The sequence below is a fragment of the Manacus vitellinus genome, unplaced genomic scaffold (genome assembly GCF_001715985.3).
Source record: "Manacus vitellinus isolate BGI_N305 unplaced genomic scaffold, ASM171598v3 scaffold_15_pilon, whole genome shotgun sequence".
Lineage (NCBI taxonomy): Eukaryota > Metazoa > Chordata > Aves > Passeriformes > Pipridae > Manacus > Manacus vitellinus.
This window is the reverse complement of record NW_021939122.1, coordinates 7,913,134-7,934,059: the sequence shown is the minus strand read 5'-3', so window position 1 is coordinate 7,934,059 and position 20,926 is coordinate 7,913,134. Positions and strand designations below refer to the sequence as shown.

The window sequence follows — 20,926 nt, the reverse complement described above, 5'->3', positions numbered from 1 at the left end:
AGCCAAAGCTTATCCCTAAGACACAAATATATGATAGTTTTATTTATATGAAACGATTCCATACAACAGTTAAATACATACCCGTACCTCAAATCTATTAGCTATTTGTCACTGATACAAAATTTCTCTATCTGCTTTCATATATTTCAATATTTATATTTTATTACATATATACTTGGAGTGCTCAAACAACTCTTACTTCTGTGTTGCTGTGCTTGATAAAAATCAATCTTGAAATTTTTTACTTTCTAAACTGAAGTATATTTACAGGTGATGTACTTTGTTTGAATTTTTATATTTACAGAGGTTCCATAGCTATACTATAAAAAAAAAAAAAAGACATCAAATTGGTGTCAGCTGATTTTCTGAGAGAAGATGGCTAACTTTTCCCCCAAATCCAAACTCCTTAATCTCACATCTAGTGATATATTTTTATTAGTTTCTACTGAAAAAAAAAAAAAGGCAAATAAACTACTTCTTGGATCCCTGAATTGGACAAAACTGTTGCGAAACGAAAGGCAACACTGGGTGGGTTTCCCAAAAGGGCTGTAGAACACCTGGGCACTTGTTGCTCAAAGTGTCGTCATACTAAATGTCTTATGTTTTCAGCCTGTCAGCATTTCATTTAAGTCTAAAGTTTTCCTCTTAACTTCAAGAGGGTACTGGATGTTTTCTATAGCATATAACCCTGGAAAATCTCATTGGCTCAGCAGCTGTATGGGTTTAAATACTTCTCTGCCACAGAACAGAGGAATAAAGCTAATTTAAAGTTTTTTAATTGTAAATTTGGAAGTACACAGAATTATTACAGAAGCTATCAATGAAACCAGAAATATTTTGCTGCATTCAAATGCAATAGAGATGAAGAAACAGAGATATAGCTTCAGAGACCTATATGGGTTAATAAACTTTCCATGCCATGGGAGTGAAATGATCACGAGAAATAAATGTGATCACATTTGCAGAGGATTTACAAACTGGAGTGTAGAGAAATCACAACCTAAACCAAGAGGTATTAACAGTACTAGGAGTATTTAGGAGAGAAGACAGGGAGCACCATGTGTAGGTCTGCATGTGCAATTAACAAACTTTTATCTGTAGTACCATAAACTACTTGTCTTTTATCATTTTTTTATTTGCACAGGATATGACTACCATATTATTTAAATGCTATTTTACATGGTTTTCACCTTGATTATATAAATTGTCTGTAGAAGTACGCAAATCATATTGGAAATGCACACAGGCAGAGACAGAGCAGTCACCTCATTGAATTGCCAAGTAAACCAGTGAGGCTCAGTGACTTTGCAAACAAAATTCCAAAACTGTACAAATAAAATGCACTATGCTGGAACAATTCTAATTACTGAAGTAAACATGAGTATAGTAGGTTGCTCCCATTGGTAGTGGGCAGTGACCCTCTATCACTTGCTTTAATTTTTTACTCATGCAAAAATATTATTTCAAACTTGCAAAGTAATTAGAATGAAGTTCAAATAAAAATTTTCAATGAGGAAACTGAAATATCATTTCAAATAGGTATGAACCAGATTGGTCAATGAAACTTAGAAATCAGCTTCAGTTTGCAGGTTCTGTAGGTTTTATTTTGTTATATAGTCTAGAGATTAAGGCATTATTCCATTTCTAATTTTAAAATATGTGAAAGAAATATAGTTTACAAAAATCTAACATTTCTTTACTCCATTAAAAAGGACATATGAATTCCCATAAAGAGATGAAACCAATGTTGTCTCCTTTGATTCACATTCTTCAGTTCTGATTCCTTGTCAGTGACTGCCCAACGCTGTTTAGTTAGAAGGATGAGATAGGAAGAGGTAGATAATCCTTTGAGACTGATATGAATATCACCCTACACAAGGGTATCTCTCCATTAAAAAAACCCAAAACAGCCTAATGTAAAGTAAAAGAAACTCCTAAACCTTTTGAATGGACTGTGTTTATTCATTCAATAAAGCTTGCGCTGAGGGAACGAAAATGCTCAGGCCTCGCTCACAGAGTTTTAGCACTTCTTAGTGAGGAATTATAAAAACTCCACAAATTGAATTCCAATTGAAGTGCTGACAGGACCTTAATGACTGTAATATGTACAGTCGTGAGTGCCTCTTACCTGATAAAAAGTGCCATCCTGTGAGCAGACTTGCGAAGATGAGCAGTTCTGACACCGAAACTGCGAAGGAGATGATTTTCTGATCAGATAAGAGGCATTCACAGCTGGACATACACATTTACCATTTAGTGAATTCATTTTTTTTTTAATTTTCAAATTTAAAGATCACAATTAACTTACTTATTTAAAAACAGGAAAGACTTCTCTAATGAATAAATGGACATTTTCCCTTTACTTGTCTACCTCATGTAAGGTCCATAGGTATGCCAGTAAAAGCTCATGGTCAATAGTACCAAAGATGTATATAACAGACTTATTTGATCTTCATTCAGAAGAAGATGTTGTTAATTGACTACCATTGCAACTTCATTAAGGAAAAAAAAATCATAGAAGCCTATATATTACTGGATTTATTACCAGCACAGTTTAATTTTTACAGGTTTTAGTCATCTCTGACTTCAGGGGAGCGATTTAAAACTACATAAAAGATGAACACATACTGTGTGTATGAAAATGCAACTTACAAACTTAATCAAGAGTTGTCAACTCTTACATTCACTTAATGTTAAAAGCTATAGTTCTGAGATTTTTGAAAAAATTTCATCAGTACAAATGTCTTTTTTGTCAAAATGATAGCTCTTGTTGCTTCCAATATAATACATCTGCCAAAAGTCCATTTGTAGGCAGGTGCTGCAGGACGAAATGTCAAGAAAAAATTCCATTATCATTAGTTTTTGCCTCAACACTTCCTAATAGTACTGCCAATGCTAACAAAAATACAGAATGGCAAGCCAAAAAAACACCCACTGGTTTCAAGACAGTATTGGAAAAAATACTACTTAAAGCTCCCTTATTCGTGCAATATTGTGGTTTCAGTAATGATCAAATTTCAGTGCAATATTACTTTCAAATTTCATGAATTCTTGCTTATATACACTAACTTCTCTAATTCCCATCAAAATCTATCCTCCCCCCCACCGCTTCAGATTAAGGTAAAACTTTGAGAAACTTGTGAATTGTTAACTCCACAGTGTGTTTAATTCTCTGTCTTCTCTGTCCGTGCCCCAGTGCTTTTTATTCTGAGCACTAGGGTGCTTAAAACAAAAAAGAAAAAGAATACAGCAAGTTTGGAATCTTCTACAGATCATTACATTAAGATATGTTAAATGCTTAATCTTAGCTGCACTCCAATTTAGCCTCCACTAATAATGACAGACAACAACCCTGTATATACTACAAAGCAATGAAGACTGAAGAACAATCCACAGTCGCACACAAATGAATGTATAAAAGAAAGGGAAACAAAGGGGATATGACTTCTAACCAAAAAAATTAAATATACAAGGCAATATAAGGGCTACTAAATCAAACTGAGGATCAGACCTGAAAAAAAGTCTGTAAAAAGGTTAAATATTGCAATTCAAAAATATACACACGCGGCAAGGAAAACCCATTTGGCTGTTATCTGGATGTCAGTGTTAAACAGCACATCTAAAAAAAATGTGTGTAGTATTAACAGAAACAGTAATAAAACAATTAGATCTCACCAATAATTTTCCAGAGTCACTTTCAGTCTACTGACTGAATAAAGCAGGTTCTTACTGGATCTGCTGGATGCAGATTCGCCAACTATTGTAACTCAAAAAGTCACCAAAAGCACATTTGCAGGAAAAAAGCAAGCACTTGGGTTTTCAGACACTTGACTTAAAACTCAGAGCAGAACCTGCATATGAACATTGTATATCTGCTACTTTGAAGTTTCAGAATCTACACAATACATGTGCTGCAGGGTTTCCCTCACAGAGTTTTACATAAGAAATCCAGAAAACATGTGAAAGGTATTTTTAAGTAAGGGTTTTTTGAAGGGTCATAGAATATATTCTTGGACCAAGTGCTGAAAGCACGTATACCATCTATAATAAATATACCAAAACATCATTTATTTATAATGTAACAGTATTTACGTTTTCGCCTCTTAGTCTCCATCTTGTCATATAGATGAATTCCATAGTATGATCCTTCCCCATAATTTCTCCGTTGCATAGTACATCCAGCTTAAAATGTAAGAGAACAAACAGTGAGATAAAGGGATGCAAAATTTTAATATCTAAATGAACTCCTAAGTTCATCTCAGAGTTAATCCCTCAACTTCTATTGTTATACAACAATTCCATCAGACATGTCTATCAAACCTGGATGAATACAACATGCTGACAATATGCCATTTTGTACACTACCATTCGACTTTATTTTTTTCACTTTTGTGTTTTCATTTGAAGTGTGAACAGAAGGAAGTCTGCCAACGAGGTAGGAAATCACCAGTAGACAAACATTCCCTATATTTAGCAATACTACACAGTATCTGTTTGAAGAAAGAGACTTTTGCTGTATTTTGAAGACCACCTTACTACGCCAATGCTCTTTCAAATTCAAAGATACAAACGAGAAGTACTGTAATTGTCATATAAAAAATAAATTATAGTTAAAAAAATTAGTTTAAAAATTACCTATAAATTACAAATAAAAAGCACTTCCAAGTATACAAACATTCACTAACTGAAAGCAAAAGACAGAGAAAAATAATCATCTTATTATGAAAAATTTTTAGTTCAAACTGTATTATAGCACCTTACGGCTACGCACCACTGAAAATGTTTGACAATATTTTGATTACTAGAGCTATAATGTTTTTCTGTTTTTTAGATGAAGAAAAGCATTTTGAGGTAAACAGATTCTTTGTAACACAAGCCATTAGGGTGCCAGACAGATAAAATAACAAAGCCAAATGACACCAAAAAGGCTGGTCAGCATGTCCTGACACTGTGACAAACTCCTGGGCATAGCAATACACATGTGCACCTAACCTAACTCAGCCTCATCCCTGACCAAAGCTGGGAGGCTGCAGTTCATGGAGTCATTGGCTCCAGTAAGAGAACTGGTTGAAGAAACAGTCTGTCCTTCAGTCTAAATTCCTGTATCCTTGGAAAGAGGGGAAGCAGGTTCAAATATGATTACATTTTGAAGGAATGTATTATGTTGCAGGGAAATAAAAATAAAAGCATTTTTCTTTCAAATGTACCTCATAAGAACTTGGAAGTTTTAATTTTAAGCTGAGAAACTTTTTGATAGTTCCCACAGTCACTCGAGTAGAACAGCGGATAAATTTCTTCATTAAACCCTAAAGCAACAGCAAAAAATCAGGAAAACCATGTTAGAAATTCTGGAAAACAAGAGCAATCATTAGTGCAAGAACAGCTGTAACTGATAATTTTTTCAACCAGTAATCAATTTTAGTGCACCCTCTTCTAATCCATAATGGCACCATAGGTTCAATTTTTTGGCAAAATTTAAAAGATGACAAACAAGTTCATTTGACCCATCTCTGGTTCTAAAAAAATGTCAAAAAGATACCAAAGGGAGGAAAGATAAAAACCAAAGCCCAGCTACCATAAAACCACAAAAAGCCCCAGAAGAACTTAAATAATCTACGTGTTTGCATTAGTAACACTCAGGTTTAAACAAATGTTGCATTTCTTTGAATTTTTTCAGTCCTTGAGAGAAAAAGGAAGTAAAGACATTCTGAAATAATCTAGGTAAAATACAGAGAAGCTACAAATCAGACGTGATCTATTACCATAGATTCTGTGATCCAGAGCCTAATAGCTTTGATTCAACAGGAAGACTGGAAACCTGAGACTCTCACATGGTGATGGAGACACAGATTTCTCACTGTATATAGCATAAACAAAGTGATAACATATAGGTATGTTTTCCTGATGAATCAAAATTTTCTTACTGTGTTACAAACTTCCAAAATTATACATGTAACATATCACACAGAAAATATAAGTAATTTTATTAGAAAAATTCTTTATATTTTTTAAAAATTCTTGTATTTGTATTTTAATAAAATATTATTAAAATCTAAGGGGATTTCTAAAGACTTTTTTCCAGACTCAATATCATTAAGTAAAACTCTTCAAGAACAGCAACTAAATATCCCTAATTCTTACAACAGCAGTTGGCAGGTATTACTCTACACAGTTTGCAGATGGAGGTGACCTGCCCAAGGCCACAGACAACACATCTGTGTCAGAATCAGGTTTACAGCTCGGAAGATCTGGATCCCAGTCATTCAGTGCACAACATATCTGAAAAGCAAGTTCATGCTGGCATGTTAAGACAGTAATCCTGAAAGTATGAGGCAGCTCACCTACAGCTAGCTTTACAAATACCTCTGTGGTATGCTGTAATCTGTTGTGTAATGCAGTTATATACCATCAAGGCTGTAGACTACAAAACTATAATCCATACACACAAAAAACTCCACAGTCACAGATGAATTTCTGTATGGAACTCTGTTTTTTAAAAAATTCCAAGATGCATCAAAATGCCTCATACAGAATGACTAAATAAGTGTGGAAGTCACCACACCAAGGTTTATTGTTAATGGCTATAAAATTATTTGGTTCCTATAAGATGCTATTCTGCCATCAATAACAACAGCACAGATTGTTTACTACTCACTTTGACTACATTATCTCCTGACTGCCCATTGTTGCGCAAACAGTCGAGGCAGATAGCAATCTGTGGGTCACTCCTGTGATAGTCTTTATCTTCTTCATTTTCATCACACTCCTCATCTACTTTGGGTTTATCAGCTTTTGGACTTTCATCTGTAAAATATGAAGATCAAATTATTTAAGTGTAAAATAGAACATAAACTTTAATAAATACCAAGCCATGACTAAGTTTCTTGACACAGTAATTAGTTCCCTTTGCTCAGTTTAAATATTCAAGGTGAGTTTTAAGCTACATTCATTACTTTTCTTTCTTACAATTTTTAAGTATTTTTTAATTATATTTGTCCCTAAGTCCCCTATTAGCTATTGACACATTCAGTTGATTGTGTATCATATATACATTTTGTTATTATCATCTTCCTATGAACAGAATTTTCAGTATCAACCTACAGACTTTTTGTTTGTCAAAGTCCAGGAAGCAAATTCTTAATCCAGCAGGTGCAGTCTACCCATCACAATCACTTATCTGAGGAGTCTGCCTATGATTCACAGATCCTTCAGCAAGTACATCCAAAACTTTCAACAGTTACCAATGCTGAATAATGGAGGAAAGTTTAGTTATGCAGTTTGAAAAGCCTTGAAAAACAAACCAACTACAGAAATAGGGAAAACAGCAAATTTCCCATCATAAAATAATTCCAGAGATAGGTGCCCATGCAAAAAGGTCACATCTTCCAAGGTATCCTGATAGGAAATTCAAATGTTCTCCCATGTAAATGGCACCAGAATATTTTCTGAAAAATCCTTGTAGATATTAGAATTAATGATGTTTGTACAGGCAACCTCCAGAAATCAATGTGATGGTCCATTACTGGCATGTTATTCAATATGATAGAAGTTAAAAAAATAAATAAATTTAATCTCACTAGAATGGACTCATTGTTCTCCAAGTCAAAAAGCATCAAGCCAAGAGTAGGAAAGGAAAACCAAACCAAAACCTCGTTCACCTCCTCCCCTCTTTCCCTAAGAAGTAAACTGGTGTCTCTTTTCTTCTCATCTTTCTTTCAAACCTTAGATATTGTCTTCTTTCTGTGCTTTTCTCAGATATTGACCATAAAACTAATCGCTAGAGAGTGAGTTACTGTAAAGCTGTTTGCCCTCTTCCTTCCCCAGTTCAGCCTGGAGAGGACTAATGAATATTTTTTTCTCTGTACCACTGTACGTTTCATCATCTTTCAATTTTTTCTGGTAACCACTCTTCTATTGACACCACCAATGCCTGAGATATGCTTTGTTATTTGATTTTTCCCCCCTTCTGATGTGTGAAAACTAAGTCCCGGTATTTTTTTACACATCTTAGGTGTTAAGGTTGGGAACTGTGCTGTGACCTGTGGTACAGGACATAACTGACAGACTCTTAAACTAGATTGACAACGTGATTGCAGGGCACAGCACTGACAACTGAAACAGTCTCTTCTTACTGAAACTATTCTCAGCAAATAATTCATTCTTGGGCAAGATTCTAAATGCTTGTTTATGGCAGAAAACAGCTTAAATGCTCATAATTTGTCTTAATGAGTTGTCATGACTTTTAAATAGTTTGTAGAGACAAATTTCTATAGTCCAAGAATACAGTCACTAATGGAGCTGGATACATATGTAGCTACTCAAAAGTATATTTTGAGTTAGAGCCTAAGTCTCCTTCACAAAACAATCCAAGCTCTCACTACACTGAGTAACTCATCTCCATTAGGTTTACCATTAAATTATGGGAGTAAGGTAAGAACCAGAAGAATAAGTAGGTTAAAAGTAAGTTACATTCTACAAATTTGTAAATGATGTGCTAATTCTTTCTCTTTATGTAAATAGCATAAAATAATTTCCTGAACAGTCAGAAATGTCTATACTTCATATAAATATTTTCTAAGTATTTTAAAAACTGAACAGATATACACTACATAGTATGATGTAGTAAACAAATCTAATTTCAGCTAAACTGTTCTTCAGTTCTTTATTTAATTATATAACAGAGAAAATAACCTTGTCCCTTACAATGGATGCCAAATGCAAATCATCAAAACTAGTGAGAAAGAAAATTATATGTTATGAGGTCGAAAGGAAGATATAAACAAGTGAGTGCAGAAGAGTATTACAAGATGTTTACTTGACAGTTATCCTTTACTGAAAAGAGCTATTTCTTTAACTTAGCAGAGCCTTTCAAAAGTTCTTCAAAATCATATCAAATAGGCTGTGGTATCAAAAACTTGTCAAGTTAAAGGGGCATTAAAACAGTTGGATGTAGTCCTCACTTAGTACCTCAATACTGAGTTTTCAAACTTCATGGGTCAATTACAAAAAAAAAACCCCAACAACAATATTGTGGAATCTATATAAAACAATTGTTTAGCATGTGTGGAAAGCTGTTTTACTACTTGTCGTAACTAATTCTTGACAACCTCCTACTTAACAGATGGTCACATTCAGTAACAGAAAGTAATCTGTAAAAACTCTGTAAAAAAAAAATCTGTATCTTGCTGTATTAAGAAAATTAAGAATTTAACTGGGAAATTATGAGTGTTTGAAGTGAGAGCATAGGGAAATGCAAACAAAAATAATGGTAAAACAGTCAGTGTTTGTAAAACAACTGGTTAATAGATAAGCAGCCCATGAGGGCCCACACTACACTTACACAGATTTGCTACAAGCTTCTGTAGTACCATGAATTCAGTAAAAACAATGTACTTGTGTAAGTGAACAAACAGGTCTTAATGAACAATGTTACTTAACACAGAGATGAGAAAGAGAAAAAATCATCACCTTGTCCATTTTCTTGAGGTTTGTTTTTCTTCCAAAATTCGATCTCTCGCTGCAGTTCCTCTAGTTAATACCAAAGAACAGTAATGTGAATTTTTTAATCAATAATACAGGTATGTAATTAGAAATAGCCATATTCCCTCCATCAACCCAAGCAGGTACCCAAAACCAAGTGAGAAACTTACGTTCTCGAAGTCCAGGCACCAACTTAAATATAATTTCCTCTAAGGTGTTATCCAGCCTTTCAGAGGGAAAAAATACATTTCACATTAAATGGAAACTAGCATTTTAAGTATTTTTAGTGTTTAAGTAACAAAAACTTTTGAATAATAAAATGAGTTGCATTTTTCTGGTAAATAATAAATCCTGTCAAAGCCAACTGACTTTAGCTTGAGAGGCAACATGCATCAAAGCTTATCTTAATCACCTCTTAAAGGGATTTATTTTAAGGAATTTATTTTTCAATGTATAAGAACAACAATGAAACAAATGAGGAAAAAATACTTTACTCTAAAATTTTTATTGTTTGAATTTGTATTACGTGCAAACATTCATGTTACTAAAAGGGACAGACTGGAAAAGTAGTATCCAACTTTAAGGTCCAGCTCATGAAAAGTAAGCATGAAAATTATAAACTACATTATCATATTAAGTGTTCAAGTGCTTTGGTAATAAGCCTGTTATGAAAATCTGAACAAGCTATTCCCTGCTCACTACACCACAGACAAACCGATCTCGGCAGGATAAAGAAGACCACAGAGCATCCTTGCTGCTCTGACTTGACAGTTCTCAGTACCCGTAATTAATTGGAACTATTGAAATCTGCCATGAGTTTGTATATCAGAAGACAGAACACAGCACAGGCATGTCCTTTGATACCCAGATATCAGTGCCAAAACTAGTTATTACAGTCCCAACCACTGGACACAGTGAAGTTACCTTTGCTGCTGAAGCTAAAATACTTTTCTTTCCTTTTCTCTGAATTTAACCTACTCTCCTATCCCTTTAATTGATCATCTGCTTTCTCGTTCCGCTTCCTCTCCCTGTCTTTCTTATTCTTCAGCTTCCTCTGTATTTCGTTCTGTTTCCTTTTTCTTTCTCTTCTTTGCTCTCTCTCTCATTTCTTGTGAACAGAAACTCCCACTGCCCACAGTCTAAATAAAAACCCAGGACAAAACAAAACACAAAGTAATATGGCCAGAGAAATTAAGTACCTTGAAATTTAGCAATGCCTACAATCCATTTTAATGGATAACAATTATCTTCTTATAATACATATATGAGTATTGAAGGTTTTCTTCTTTACAGAATTTGTACTTCAAAGTAATTTACAGAATTTGTAATTCGAAGTTTACAATTAGACCTATTGCCCAAACGTCACGTTCTGAGACTAGTTCCCTGTGGTATCTGGCAATGGATATAATCATACCATAAGGATATTCATGTTTAAGCTACAACCATAATCCATTTTTTAATTGCTTCTTCTTACAAGGACAACAAAAAGGAAAAATCATCAGGTGAAACATACCTCCACTAAAACAAAGTAGCACAGAGAGCTACTTTGAGCACACCACTTTCTCATGGATAAGAAGGAAACAAAAATCATGGGATGTCTTGAGTGCTTAACTTCTGACAGAGGACAAAACAGATCTACCTTTCCAAATCGTGTATTTTGTAGCCTCCTCTGTCAGTATCTAATATAACTAGATGGCACTGCTTTCTATGAAGCTCCCACAGAAGAGCACTGGGAACTTGGGAACCTGTCTTAGAAATGGAATTCATTTCACATACTAAGAAAGCTCCAATCTTCATAACGTACTGATTAAGAGAAACTAAAGGACAACTTCAAAAGAGAACATTGCTACCTTAATTAAAAATCTGACTGTTCCTCAGTATGATATAATACATGCTGGGTTTTCTACATTTATTTTTGAAAGTTCCCACTTAGCACTTTCTAATTTGTCTTCAACAGCCCAAAACAGAAGTCACTGGTAATGCTAAAATAGCAAAAAAACCCAGCATACTTTGCAGATTTACAATGCTAGCAGCAAGAACCAGCTTCCCACTCCAGTAAATGACTTCATTTTCTTCCAAAAAATGAAACAAAAAAGTTGTTTTCTCCTTACAGAGAGTAAGTACTAATCAATATTTTTAAAAAGGGCAGAAAAAAAATTCCTATCTGATCTTTAAGTGCATGAAAACTAAAAACTATAGGGAAAAAAATAAATCATAAAAGATTCTCAATTTCAGATGCATCTTACAGTGTTGCTATTATCCACACCTATGAGCACTCTAACATAAAGATTTGTATTTCTGTGACTTGCATCAAACCCATTCTGAAACGAAACTACTTGACAAAGTTGGTCTCAGTTATTTAATATACTCTCTGCTAATGCTGTAACAAGGACACTGATATTTTAGACACAACTCTTTCCACTCCCACATCTTCCAACCTGCAAACAACAACATACAGACAGAAGAACCAAGCACTTGTGTCAGCTTTGTAGAGTTTCTTTTTTCACCTCTTCTATAATATTGAATGAGTTATAAGATCAATACTCTCTTGATAATTATCGGTGAACATGAACCAAAATATTTCTAAGACTATAATTCAGGAAAACTTGCATGCACAGAAGCATGCTACCAAGAGAAAAAGAAGCCTGTCTGCATGGTATAGTCAACACAGTCCTACTGAGTACCGATGATGCAGAATTCTGCTAAATCAGTAAAGGCAATTCTAGAATTTAACACTTCCTACATTTTCATTTTACAACTCAGTGTTAAATTTCAGGCTTAATCATAGTTTCAAAAGACCCTAATTGTTGCCAGCTAAGAGATACATGAAAAAACTCACATAGTTATGAAGTTACTCAGAATTGAGTTTATAAGTAGTTTGCAAAGTTTATCTGAAAGATCTCAAGTTAAAACTACTATCTAGTGTTCAATTCTATTTCTCAGAAAATGACTGCATTCTTCAGCAATGATGGGGCCGGTCTCTATGGTCAGAGCATAAGACATGCATTAAGTTATGCCGGCAACTTCCAAAAAAAGATCATTCTATTACACTGTTCACGTGCTCTTCTGATTATTTGTTTAGCAAATGTTTAAAGCTGTTTCATAAAATATAACCAGGAAACTACTAACTACATGCAGTTTGTTGGCAAACAGACCAAATGACTCTAAAAGGAATTTCAGGAAATAATTGCACAGAAAATAGCTCTTTCCACATTTCTGGCTTGCACTTTAACTTTTCTCACCCATCTATAATTTCCCTCTCAAAGGACAGTATTCGTTTACTAAAATGTTTCAGAAAATACATTTTTCATCTCCTATGAAGTGGTCCCATCAGAATAAAAATATTTCTAAAATGCTTTTGTTTTCAGCTCTTTAGTAGCCCACAACATCTTCCATTATGGCTCACACAGCACCTCAGACACTCACAGGAGATCAGAAAAGTATTTTCTACTACACAAACCCTCTTAGCCCAACTCTTCCAAAAACATTCAGATGATAAAGACTAAGGCCACTAACACCCTTCAGAGTTGCTGAATTTAATCTCAGTCACCTCTCCTCTTGGTATATAACTGAAGCACAGGAATGGTTGTGCATCATGTGAGTCATAAATCAAAGCAATATACGATAAATTGTAGCAACACAATGACATCAGGAAGTGATACCAACCCTAGGAAATGCCAGATGTAAATGTATATTTTAACATTGAGGTAAGAATAGTTTTTCCTAAATTCACAATAGTATTACAAAATAAGAATACTGTGGGGTGGGGTGGGATGGGGTGGGGAGATTGTTGGGAGAGAGGGCAGGGAGTGGCTTCATCACTGGAGTTAAACATGAAGTTCTTCCACTTATGATGATATTTCTTGATTTCTCCATCTTATACTTATGGGATGTCTATCACCTTTGTTTCAACATAACATCACTAAAAGAGAATCCAAAATTTCAAGAAAAATAACTGCTTTTAAAAAGGTGTGTTACTGTGATATAAAAATACAAACTCTCAAAAAAGGGTATTTTTAGTGTCAAAACTTTTTTTCATTAGTGTCTTTTCATTAATCTCACAGCATATTTCAATTCAGATTGGCAGATCTATGCCCTGAAAAACATTGTTATTCGTATGATTCATTTACTATATAGCTCTAAGAAGAAAAAATTTGCCATGCAGTTTGGAATGCCCTAAATAACTTGAAAAAAGAAACTCTAGAATTTAACTTCATTCCACATAAAGAATAATTGGTATCTGCTTCCTTTATTTGTTTAATAAAGGTATTAAAATGTTTATTTTAACTTTTAAAATATACCCAGTCTTTCAGTGCCTTTCCCTTACCTTTCCTCCTTTTATTATATCTGAAAAAAATCAATTCACAATTTAGTGGGAGCTGAGAAAAATGACAACCTATATGGCTCAGAACAGTTAATATATGCTTTATACAAATAAGCAAAACAATGAATTCCCTTTTAGGATAAAGATGCTAGGATTTTTTTTCAATTTTTTGTTTTTCCATTTTAGCAAATGTTGTGAAATAGCATCTTACCTTAACATTTCTAGTGGATTGGTCTCATGCACTTGGTTGCCACACCTGGGACAGTCATTACTGTCTTCAAAGTGTTGAACAATACAAGTCTTACAAACTGAGAGACAGAGAAAAAAAAAAGGAAGACAGAAAGAAAGAAAAAATAAACTTAGACAAGATCTAAATAATAGCTACTACATGTATCGGAAATAAAAGAGTATTATCTCAAAGTAAATAATTACAATACATTTTCTCCACTTCTTGTTCCTCAAAGCCACAGTTCTGTTCCACTGAGACACCAAGTTCAGCAGCACAGGTTAGACAAGCACTGCTTTGAAGTATGTGATATTTTTACTACTTATAATTCTCCCAACATCATAAAATGCAAAGTCCATACCATGTAGCCCTTAAAGAGCAGGTTCTGACAAAATGTGTGCAGGGGAGCTTGAGCACAGCAGAGCCAACCATCACTTCAGCTGATCTCAAAATGACTTATGCACATCATTTTTGTTCCAATGTTTTGCTTGCAACTGAAAATACTGGTGTAAATACTTCTTGCAAAAGAAAAGTTCACAGAAGTTGTACAAAGGTTCAAAGTGTTTCCGTTTTGACACAGCGTTTTCAAAAACAATGACAGAACTTACAGTAAACATTTAATACTTGAATCTTATAATGAAAACTCATGATCATGACAAGTATAAACAAACCCAAACCAAGAACAATGTGAACTTAAACCCCAATAAACTGAAATTCAATTAAGCAAGGTGCTACACTACTGTTGCTTCCAAATGATTAATTGCAAACTGTAGATTTTAATGCTATTAATAAGAAAATGGAAGCCAAGCTGATGAGAACAAATATGCCTGCTACTATTACTGCATTGCAACATTCTGCATGGAGATAAACTCTATCCTCTGTTTATTATTACTTCACCTACACTGAAATGACAACTGCAAATTCATCAGTAAATGGACTGAAAAAATAAATGGACTGCTGTGATTGCAATATGCTTTCTGCTGAAACACTGTAATTTCTTTCAGCAATTACCTAAAGAAGCATAAGCATCTCTAAACAAGCTGGTAAATCTGAATTATAAGACAACTTTAAGGAATCTCAAAACTCCTTTAACAAATGTCACCTAACAAGCAAAGCCTGCTTTTGTCTTTGCCTTAGTATGCTCAAAAGAGTTATGTCAAATCAGATAATGCTGGTAATGCACACACATTAGACCTTTACATAGGTTTTTTTTCCAACTGCTTTAGAACACTAACATCAGGACATTAACTTCACAGCTCTGGTTGAAATTACAATGAACTTTCCACTTTACATGGGACAATAGACTTCAGAGCTCTCTGGCAGGCTCTCAGCACTCTTCCTATGCTAAATGGTTCTAGCAAGGCTGGCTGGATGCAGGGCTGGCTGGGTGCAGGGCAGATTTCTGGTGACCTGGTAAAACGAGCTCAGGAAGCCCACGAGCCCTGCCAGACAAGCCCTTTAAGCTGGGCACAGCACTGTCCTCTGCACACGGTGTCTCCAAAAGAGCTGAGAACACTGATGCCATGAGAGCAGCACTCAGAACTCAGGACATGAGTTACTTTTTGCTTAACCTGAAGTTGTGAGGTATTTAGCGCTGGCATACAGATGCAAGAACCTGCAAACACAGAACTCTTCTTATATCACAGATCTTTTATAATTTGTTGAATTATTAGACTTAATCGATTTTTGCACATTCATTCCCTAACACTTCCAGAGGGTAAGAAGTCTAGTACAGAGCAGCAAGTGTGATTGTACCTACAACATTTCTTCATTTTTCTACATACTTTTTCTAACTAATACTCCTAAAAGTAAACATTTTGCCACTACACTTACATAATAGAGAGAATTTCATCACCCATATAGAAGCCCCCATGCAAGCCCAAGAGAGCATTTAAGAACATGCTGAAATCAGAGCACAAATCTTAACTTTTGAAATGCATATAGTTTAGATTTCTATAACATCTCCTCATTAATACGACTGAGAATCTCCTCTAGGACTTAAAATAACAGAAACTATCCTTGAAATTGAAAAGATATGAAGATTCTCAGCTCAAAGCTTTTCTTAAGATGTAGTGTTTGCACTTGTACAACCCAAGGGCAAACATCACAAGGTGGAATTCTTTAGCTGATCAGTAGCTCCTCAGCCATCCCAGCTCCCACAACCAGCTGAACTATCATTCCTTCTGTCACCTACCTGAAATACAAAGTACAGGGAGCAACTGAAGGCATCACTCTGTTCCTTCACTAATCAAACCCCAGATACATACACACAATGATACAATAGGGAAGAGGCACAGACAGCAAAATATATACAAAAATCACTTCTCCAAGAATATCAATCCCCATTCTCTTAGCTCTTTTTCAATGGAAATGAAGTTCCTCTTCTGCTAACTGCTATAATAAAGGAAGGAGTTAGTCTTTAATTTATTTTTCTTTTTTTGTAAGCCTCTTGTCTGGTATAAACAGCAGCACCTCTATGGAGTCTTTCTAACCTGACACCAACTTAAAATGATTGATAAAGAATAAACGAAGTGGCAAAAAAGGTACAAATGTAACTAGTACTGGTCAATATTAATTTCGGGACTCATAAGCTTCTCTTATCTGGAAAATGGTCAGGCTGGATGAGGCTCTGAGCAACTTGAATTAGTGGAGGGTGTCCCTGCCCATGGCAGGGGGGTTGGAACTAACTAAGGGTCCCTTCCAACCCAAACCATTCTACAATTGTATTAGATTTTTTTTTTGCGACTGAGACTCTTAGAGAATTAGCACAAAAATTCTTCAAAAGACTTACAAAGGGTCAATACCAGAGTGATTTTTTCCATAAACAATCAGAATTAGTCTCCTTCAGAAAGCATTTCCCTGCATTTTAAGAAAGTATGTCTGAAATTCTTTTAAAAGAATTTAATTCTTTCACTTGTTCTTAGGATCTCTGTTCCATTCACATCAGAGAAGTTCTTGAAGTCTCGGATGACACTGTTCTAACTGATTTGAAAAGGACTAATTCATTTGTCTTGTAAAGATATTTTAAATATCTTTATCTTGGTAGGTTTTTTTTGTTTGTTTTCAAACTAAAGGGAAAGAGGGCCTATCTGAGTTATGGCTTTCATTTACACCTAGAAGAAATCTGAAATGATTACTATTCACAACAATTTTATGCCATGGGATAGATAACTAACACACATTTAAAATCATAAAACCTCCCAACCACTAACCACTGCTAAACACAGAGCATGCTAATATCCACAATAATGTAACTTAAAGAAATATTTATAATATAAACCTATCTATAGAAAGGAACTGAATTACTCAGTTTGAATATATTTATGTGCTGTCTTTGTACCTTTTCTTGAGAGAAGGTGACACCCTTGGAAGCCATGCACTGTCCAGGAAAGGAGTTAATGATTAATGAAGAGCTTAAACTCCAGTGTAAGAAAGATCTCTGAGTAAAATATGTACAGAAAAAACATCATAAGGAACCAAGAATCTTATTCCAGTCCTATATGGATGTATTCCCTATGCCAACAAACACACAGATCTGGATCGAGTGTTTGTACAGCCAGCTCAATGCCATGAAAAAAATCTTGAAATTGTAAATCAATACTGCAGTAATCTAAAACAACTTTCACTTTTTCTCATGGAGACCTATGGTGCTATGAGGACTTGCCCATCAAAACTAAATGTGATTCACCAATAGCAATGTAAAGGTAAAAAATACATATAAATTCTAGCACGCAAGTGTAATGAACTGATAAATGATAGTCCTATAGGGATAATGAACCAGTATTTTCAGATATGATAGGTATAAGTGTCCTCTGTTACTGTCAATATAGATCACTGAACATTTTTCAAAGTCTATCACTTGGCACTTTCAGAAAATGGGATGAAGTCTAAGTATTGGATGAAGTTTAAGAATAGGGGAAAAGGGAATCTTTAACCACAATTAAATTACAAATATATTTAATTCACTTCCTCAGGGAAAAAACAAACACCAAACCAAAAACCTTTTACACTTCCAGTACAGATTAACAAAATGATACAGTATCATTTGCTTTACTGTAGGTCATGGTGTGGCAGCAAACAGGAGAAAAGAAATTGCTTAACCAAAATGTACACAGTTTGCAGAATTTTGATATATGGTACACAGGCCAGAGAAATGAGAACCTGAATTTCACAGTTGTACTATAACATTTCAGATGAGACACAACAAAAGTTAAATTCACATACGATGATTTTCTACAGCTGATAAAAGTACTTGTGTGACATATGCTAATTGGCTGGCAACCATAACAGACAATGCTATGTTTTCCAATACAGAGATATCTGGTTCACACATTCTTTCAGACCTTTGTAATTAGATGAAAAATACAGATACAAGTGTCAGGATTGTGCTGTATGTCATCTTAGGGAAACAAAAAAGTACATATCTTATGCAAATTCACATATAGTTCAATGGGAAGACTCCTCCCAGGTTACTGTTTAAATGTTGGTTAACGAGGTACCTAAATAAAACTTCATATTGCATTTTTGAAATAAAACATTCTACAAGAGAAAGTTTAATTAGTTAACTGTAGGACAAATTCTTCGTCAGAACCCATCCTTTGAATTCTTCCATGGATCTTCTCTCTCAAAGTTAATTACTCTCTGATCCATTGAGCAAAGGAGCAGCACAAGATACACACAGCTACTGGAACATCAAACCCATCTCAGTGTAGGCACAGAAGTCATTTGGTATGTATAATGAAGTATTCAATTAGCTACCTTAAACCTTCTTTACAAGCACTTACATTTAGAGAAAGTGTCTGCATAAAAACAGGACACAAACTTCAATACACTTAACCACCCTTTTCAGAAACTACACGTGAGACTACTCCACTCTTAATTACAATTACCAGACACATACAAACTGGACTCCCTTCTGTTGAAAGGGAATACCATAATTTCAGTACATGATGACCAAGAAAGACTTTTTGTGTTGAAAATTTCTATTTTAAAATAACCTGCTACACGTCATTGACTAAAGCTTTTGCAGGAGAAGGAGTCTGAAAGCAGCTCAGCTTGCTTGTCTGAAGGTGAGTTTTTGCTGCAGTAAAGTTTTTTGTGATCTCCTAGTGAGAGCACAGGTTTCTAGCAAAATCTGAAAAACACTCCAGTTTCAGGACTATTCGTTTGATACTGAAAATTACACATCTCGTAATTTTCCTGCATGGAAGGTTATTTCTGAAAGTTCCTAGACTGCCTTGGTTGATAATTTCTTAAGGCAAATACCAGAGTGACCAACTAGGAGTAATTCACCACTTGATCTGCTTTTCATAACAGGGAAAAACTGGTGAGGAACACAGACACAGACAGCAGCCTGCCCTGAGGTGAGGCAAGCAACTCAGGAGGATTCAGTTCAGGATCTTGAGGAACGATACACAGTTAAACAGCAGAGTTAGGATTCTGAACTCCAGGAGATGGCACTTCAAGTTGCTTAAGCAACTGCTTGTCAGATTTCCCAAGGAGATTATCATTAGAAAGAAACTTAGGAGAGCTGGTTGGCTTTTTTTAAAGAAAATTTATTTAGACCTCAAGAGCTAATCTGTGGAGGATCATGACCAGAGCAAGCATACAAAGGGTTAATGAAGCAGTGGACATTGCCAGAATGGAAGAGAATGTGGCAGAAGGTGGGAGGAAGTGCCTACAATGTGCATGGAGCCAAAGGTTGAGTGATCCAGAACAAGAGGATGATTGAAGAAAAGAAGAAAGCATGCTGAAAGCTGACAGGTGTAAAGATGGACATTAGTTGTTAATAGGTAGAAATAAGCATACTGTAATTTTATAGGGCCAAGTATTGCTTGTTGATAGGTTGAAGATGCTTAGCTCACAGACCAGAAATGAAACTAGTTCCTCTATAAATAGAGGCTTGAAATAAATAATAAACGACTCTCTTGCTGACCAGCAAGGGTGTCCGTGTCCCAATCGCTACACTAACCAGTCTGTTGTACAGGGAATTTTGTCTAAAGAACTGCTTAGTGCACACTAAATGCTTGGTGCACAAAGTTCCTAATTAATATGCAAAAGTAGAGCGTATTAGAAGTGGAGACAAGGATGGGAAACAAAAAGATATAAAATCACTACTCTGGCACTTAGGGACAAAAGTAGGAAAGCCAAGGCCCAGTCATAGCTAAAACTAGTGAGAGACATAATGGAATTGTGTAAGTATGCTAGTAGCTGAAGGAAATTTAGACAAAATGTTTGCCTGTTAATGAATGAAGGAAACAACTTAGGAATAGGTTATACAGAAAGGTTTGAAGTCCTCAGTACCTTTTTGCCTTGGTCTTCACAGACAGAGTCTGATCTCCATGCATGATTTGGGAAGGAGAGGGATGATCAATAGACAAGGAGTAGCAGGTTTGGGCCCACTGAGAAAACTTGACATATTCAAATCTACAGGCCAGATAGGATTTACTAAGATGAAACCTTATCACCATCATCATGGTGATTATGAAAGGTGCCCAATGACTGGAAAAGGGCAGTGTGTTAAACCCACCTTTGTTAAAGAGGGGAAGAATGACCCAGGTAAATACAGTTCAGCAGTCTCCCCTAGCTCCCTGAAAAGATGGCAGATTACATCATGGCCCCTGGAATCAATTTCCAACAACATGAGGGACAAAAATGTAATCAAGAATAGGCAGTACAAATTTGCCAAAAGTGAATTATATTATACACTATCAGGTGATCTAATAACAGCCTGTACCACTTGAACAGCACTTACAGGAGTGACGGAGCCCTGTCTTCTTGGGAGTGGCAAGTATCACAAGGAGCAATGGTCCCACACTGACATTTGGTAGGACCTTCAGTAAAACTAGGTAAAGACTGAAGCACTGGAAAAGGCTATTGAGAGAGGCTGTAGAGAC

The 20,926-nt window shown here is 35.2% G+C and overlaps 1 protein-coding gene across 3 annotated transcripts in view; it reads right to left on the bottom strand.

Moving 5' to 3' along the window:
* Positions 1-20,926, bottom strand: part of PCGF5 (polycomb group ring finger 5) — a 54,764-nt gene that overhangs the window by 9,639 nt on the left and 24,199 nt on the right. For 2 of the 3 annotated variants that reach the window (XM_018069153.1, XM_029958473.1), the window contains 7 exons: positions 14,016-14,112; positions 9,651-9,706; positions 9,469-9,528; positions 6,656-6,804; positions 5,208-5,306; positions 4,093-4,182; positions 2,129-2,188 (listed from right to left, as the gene is read on the bottom strand). In XM_018069153.1, coding sequence (XP_017924642.1) covers positions 2,129-2,188; positions 4,093-4,182; positions 5,208-5,306; positions 6,656-6,804; positions 9,469-9,528; positions 9,651-9,706; positions 14,016-14,112 — 611 coding nt within the window. The remainder of the gene's footprint in view (positions 1-2,128; positions 2,189-4,092; positions 4,183-5,207; positions 5,307-6,655; positions 6,805-9,468; positions 9,529-9,650; positions 9,707-14,015; positions 14,113-20,926) is intronic. The other variant, XM_018069155.1, reaches the window with a different exon arrangement.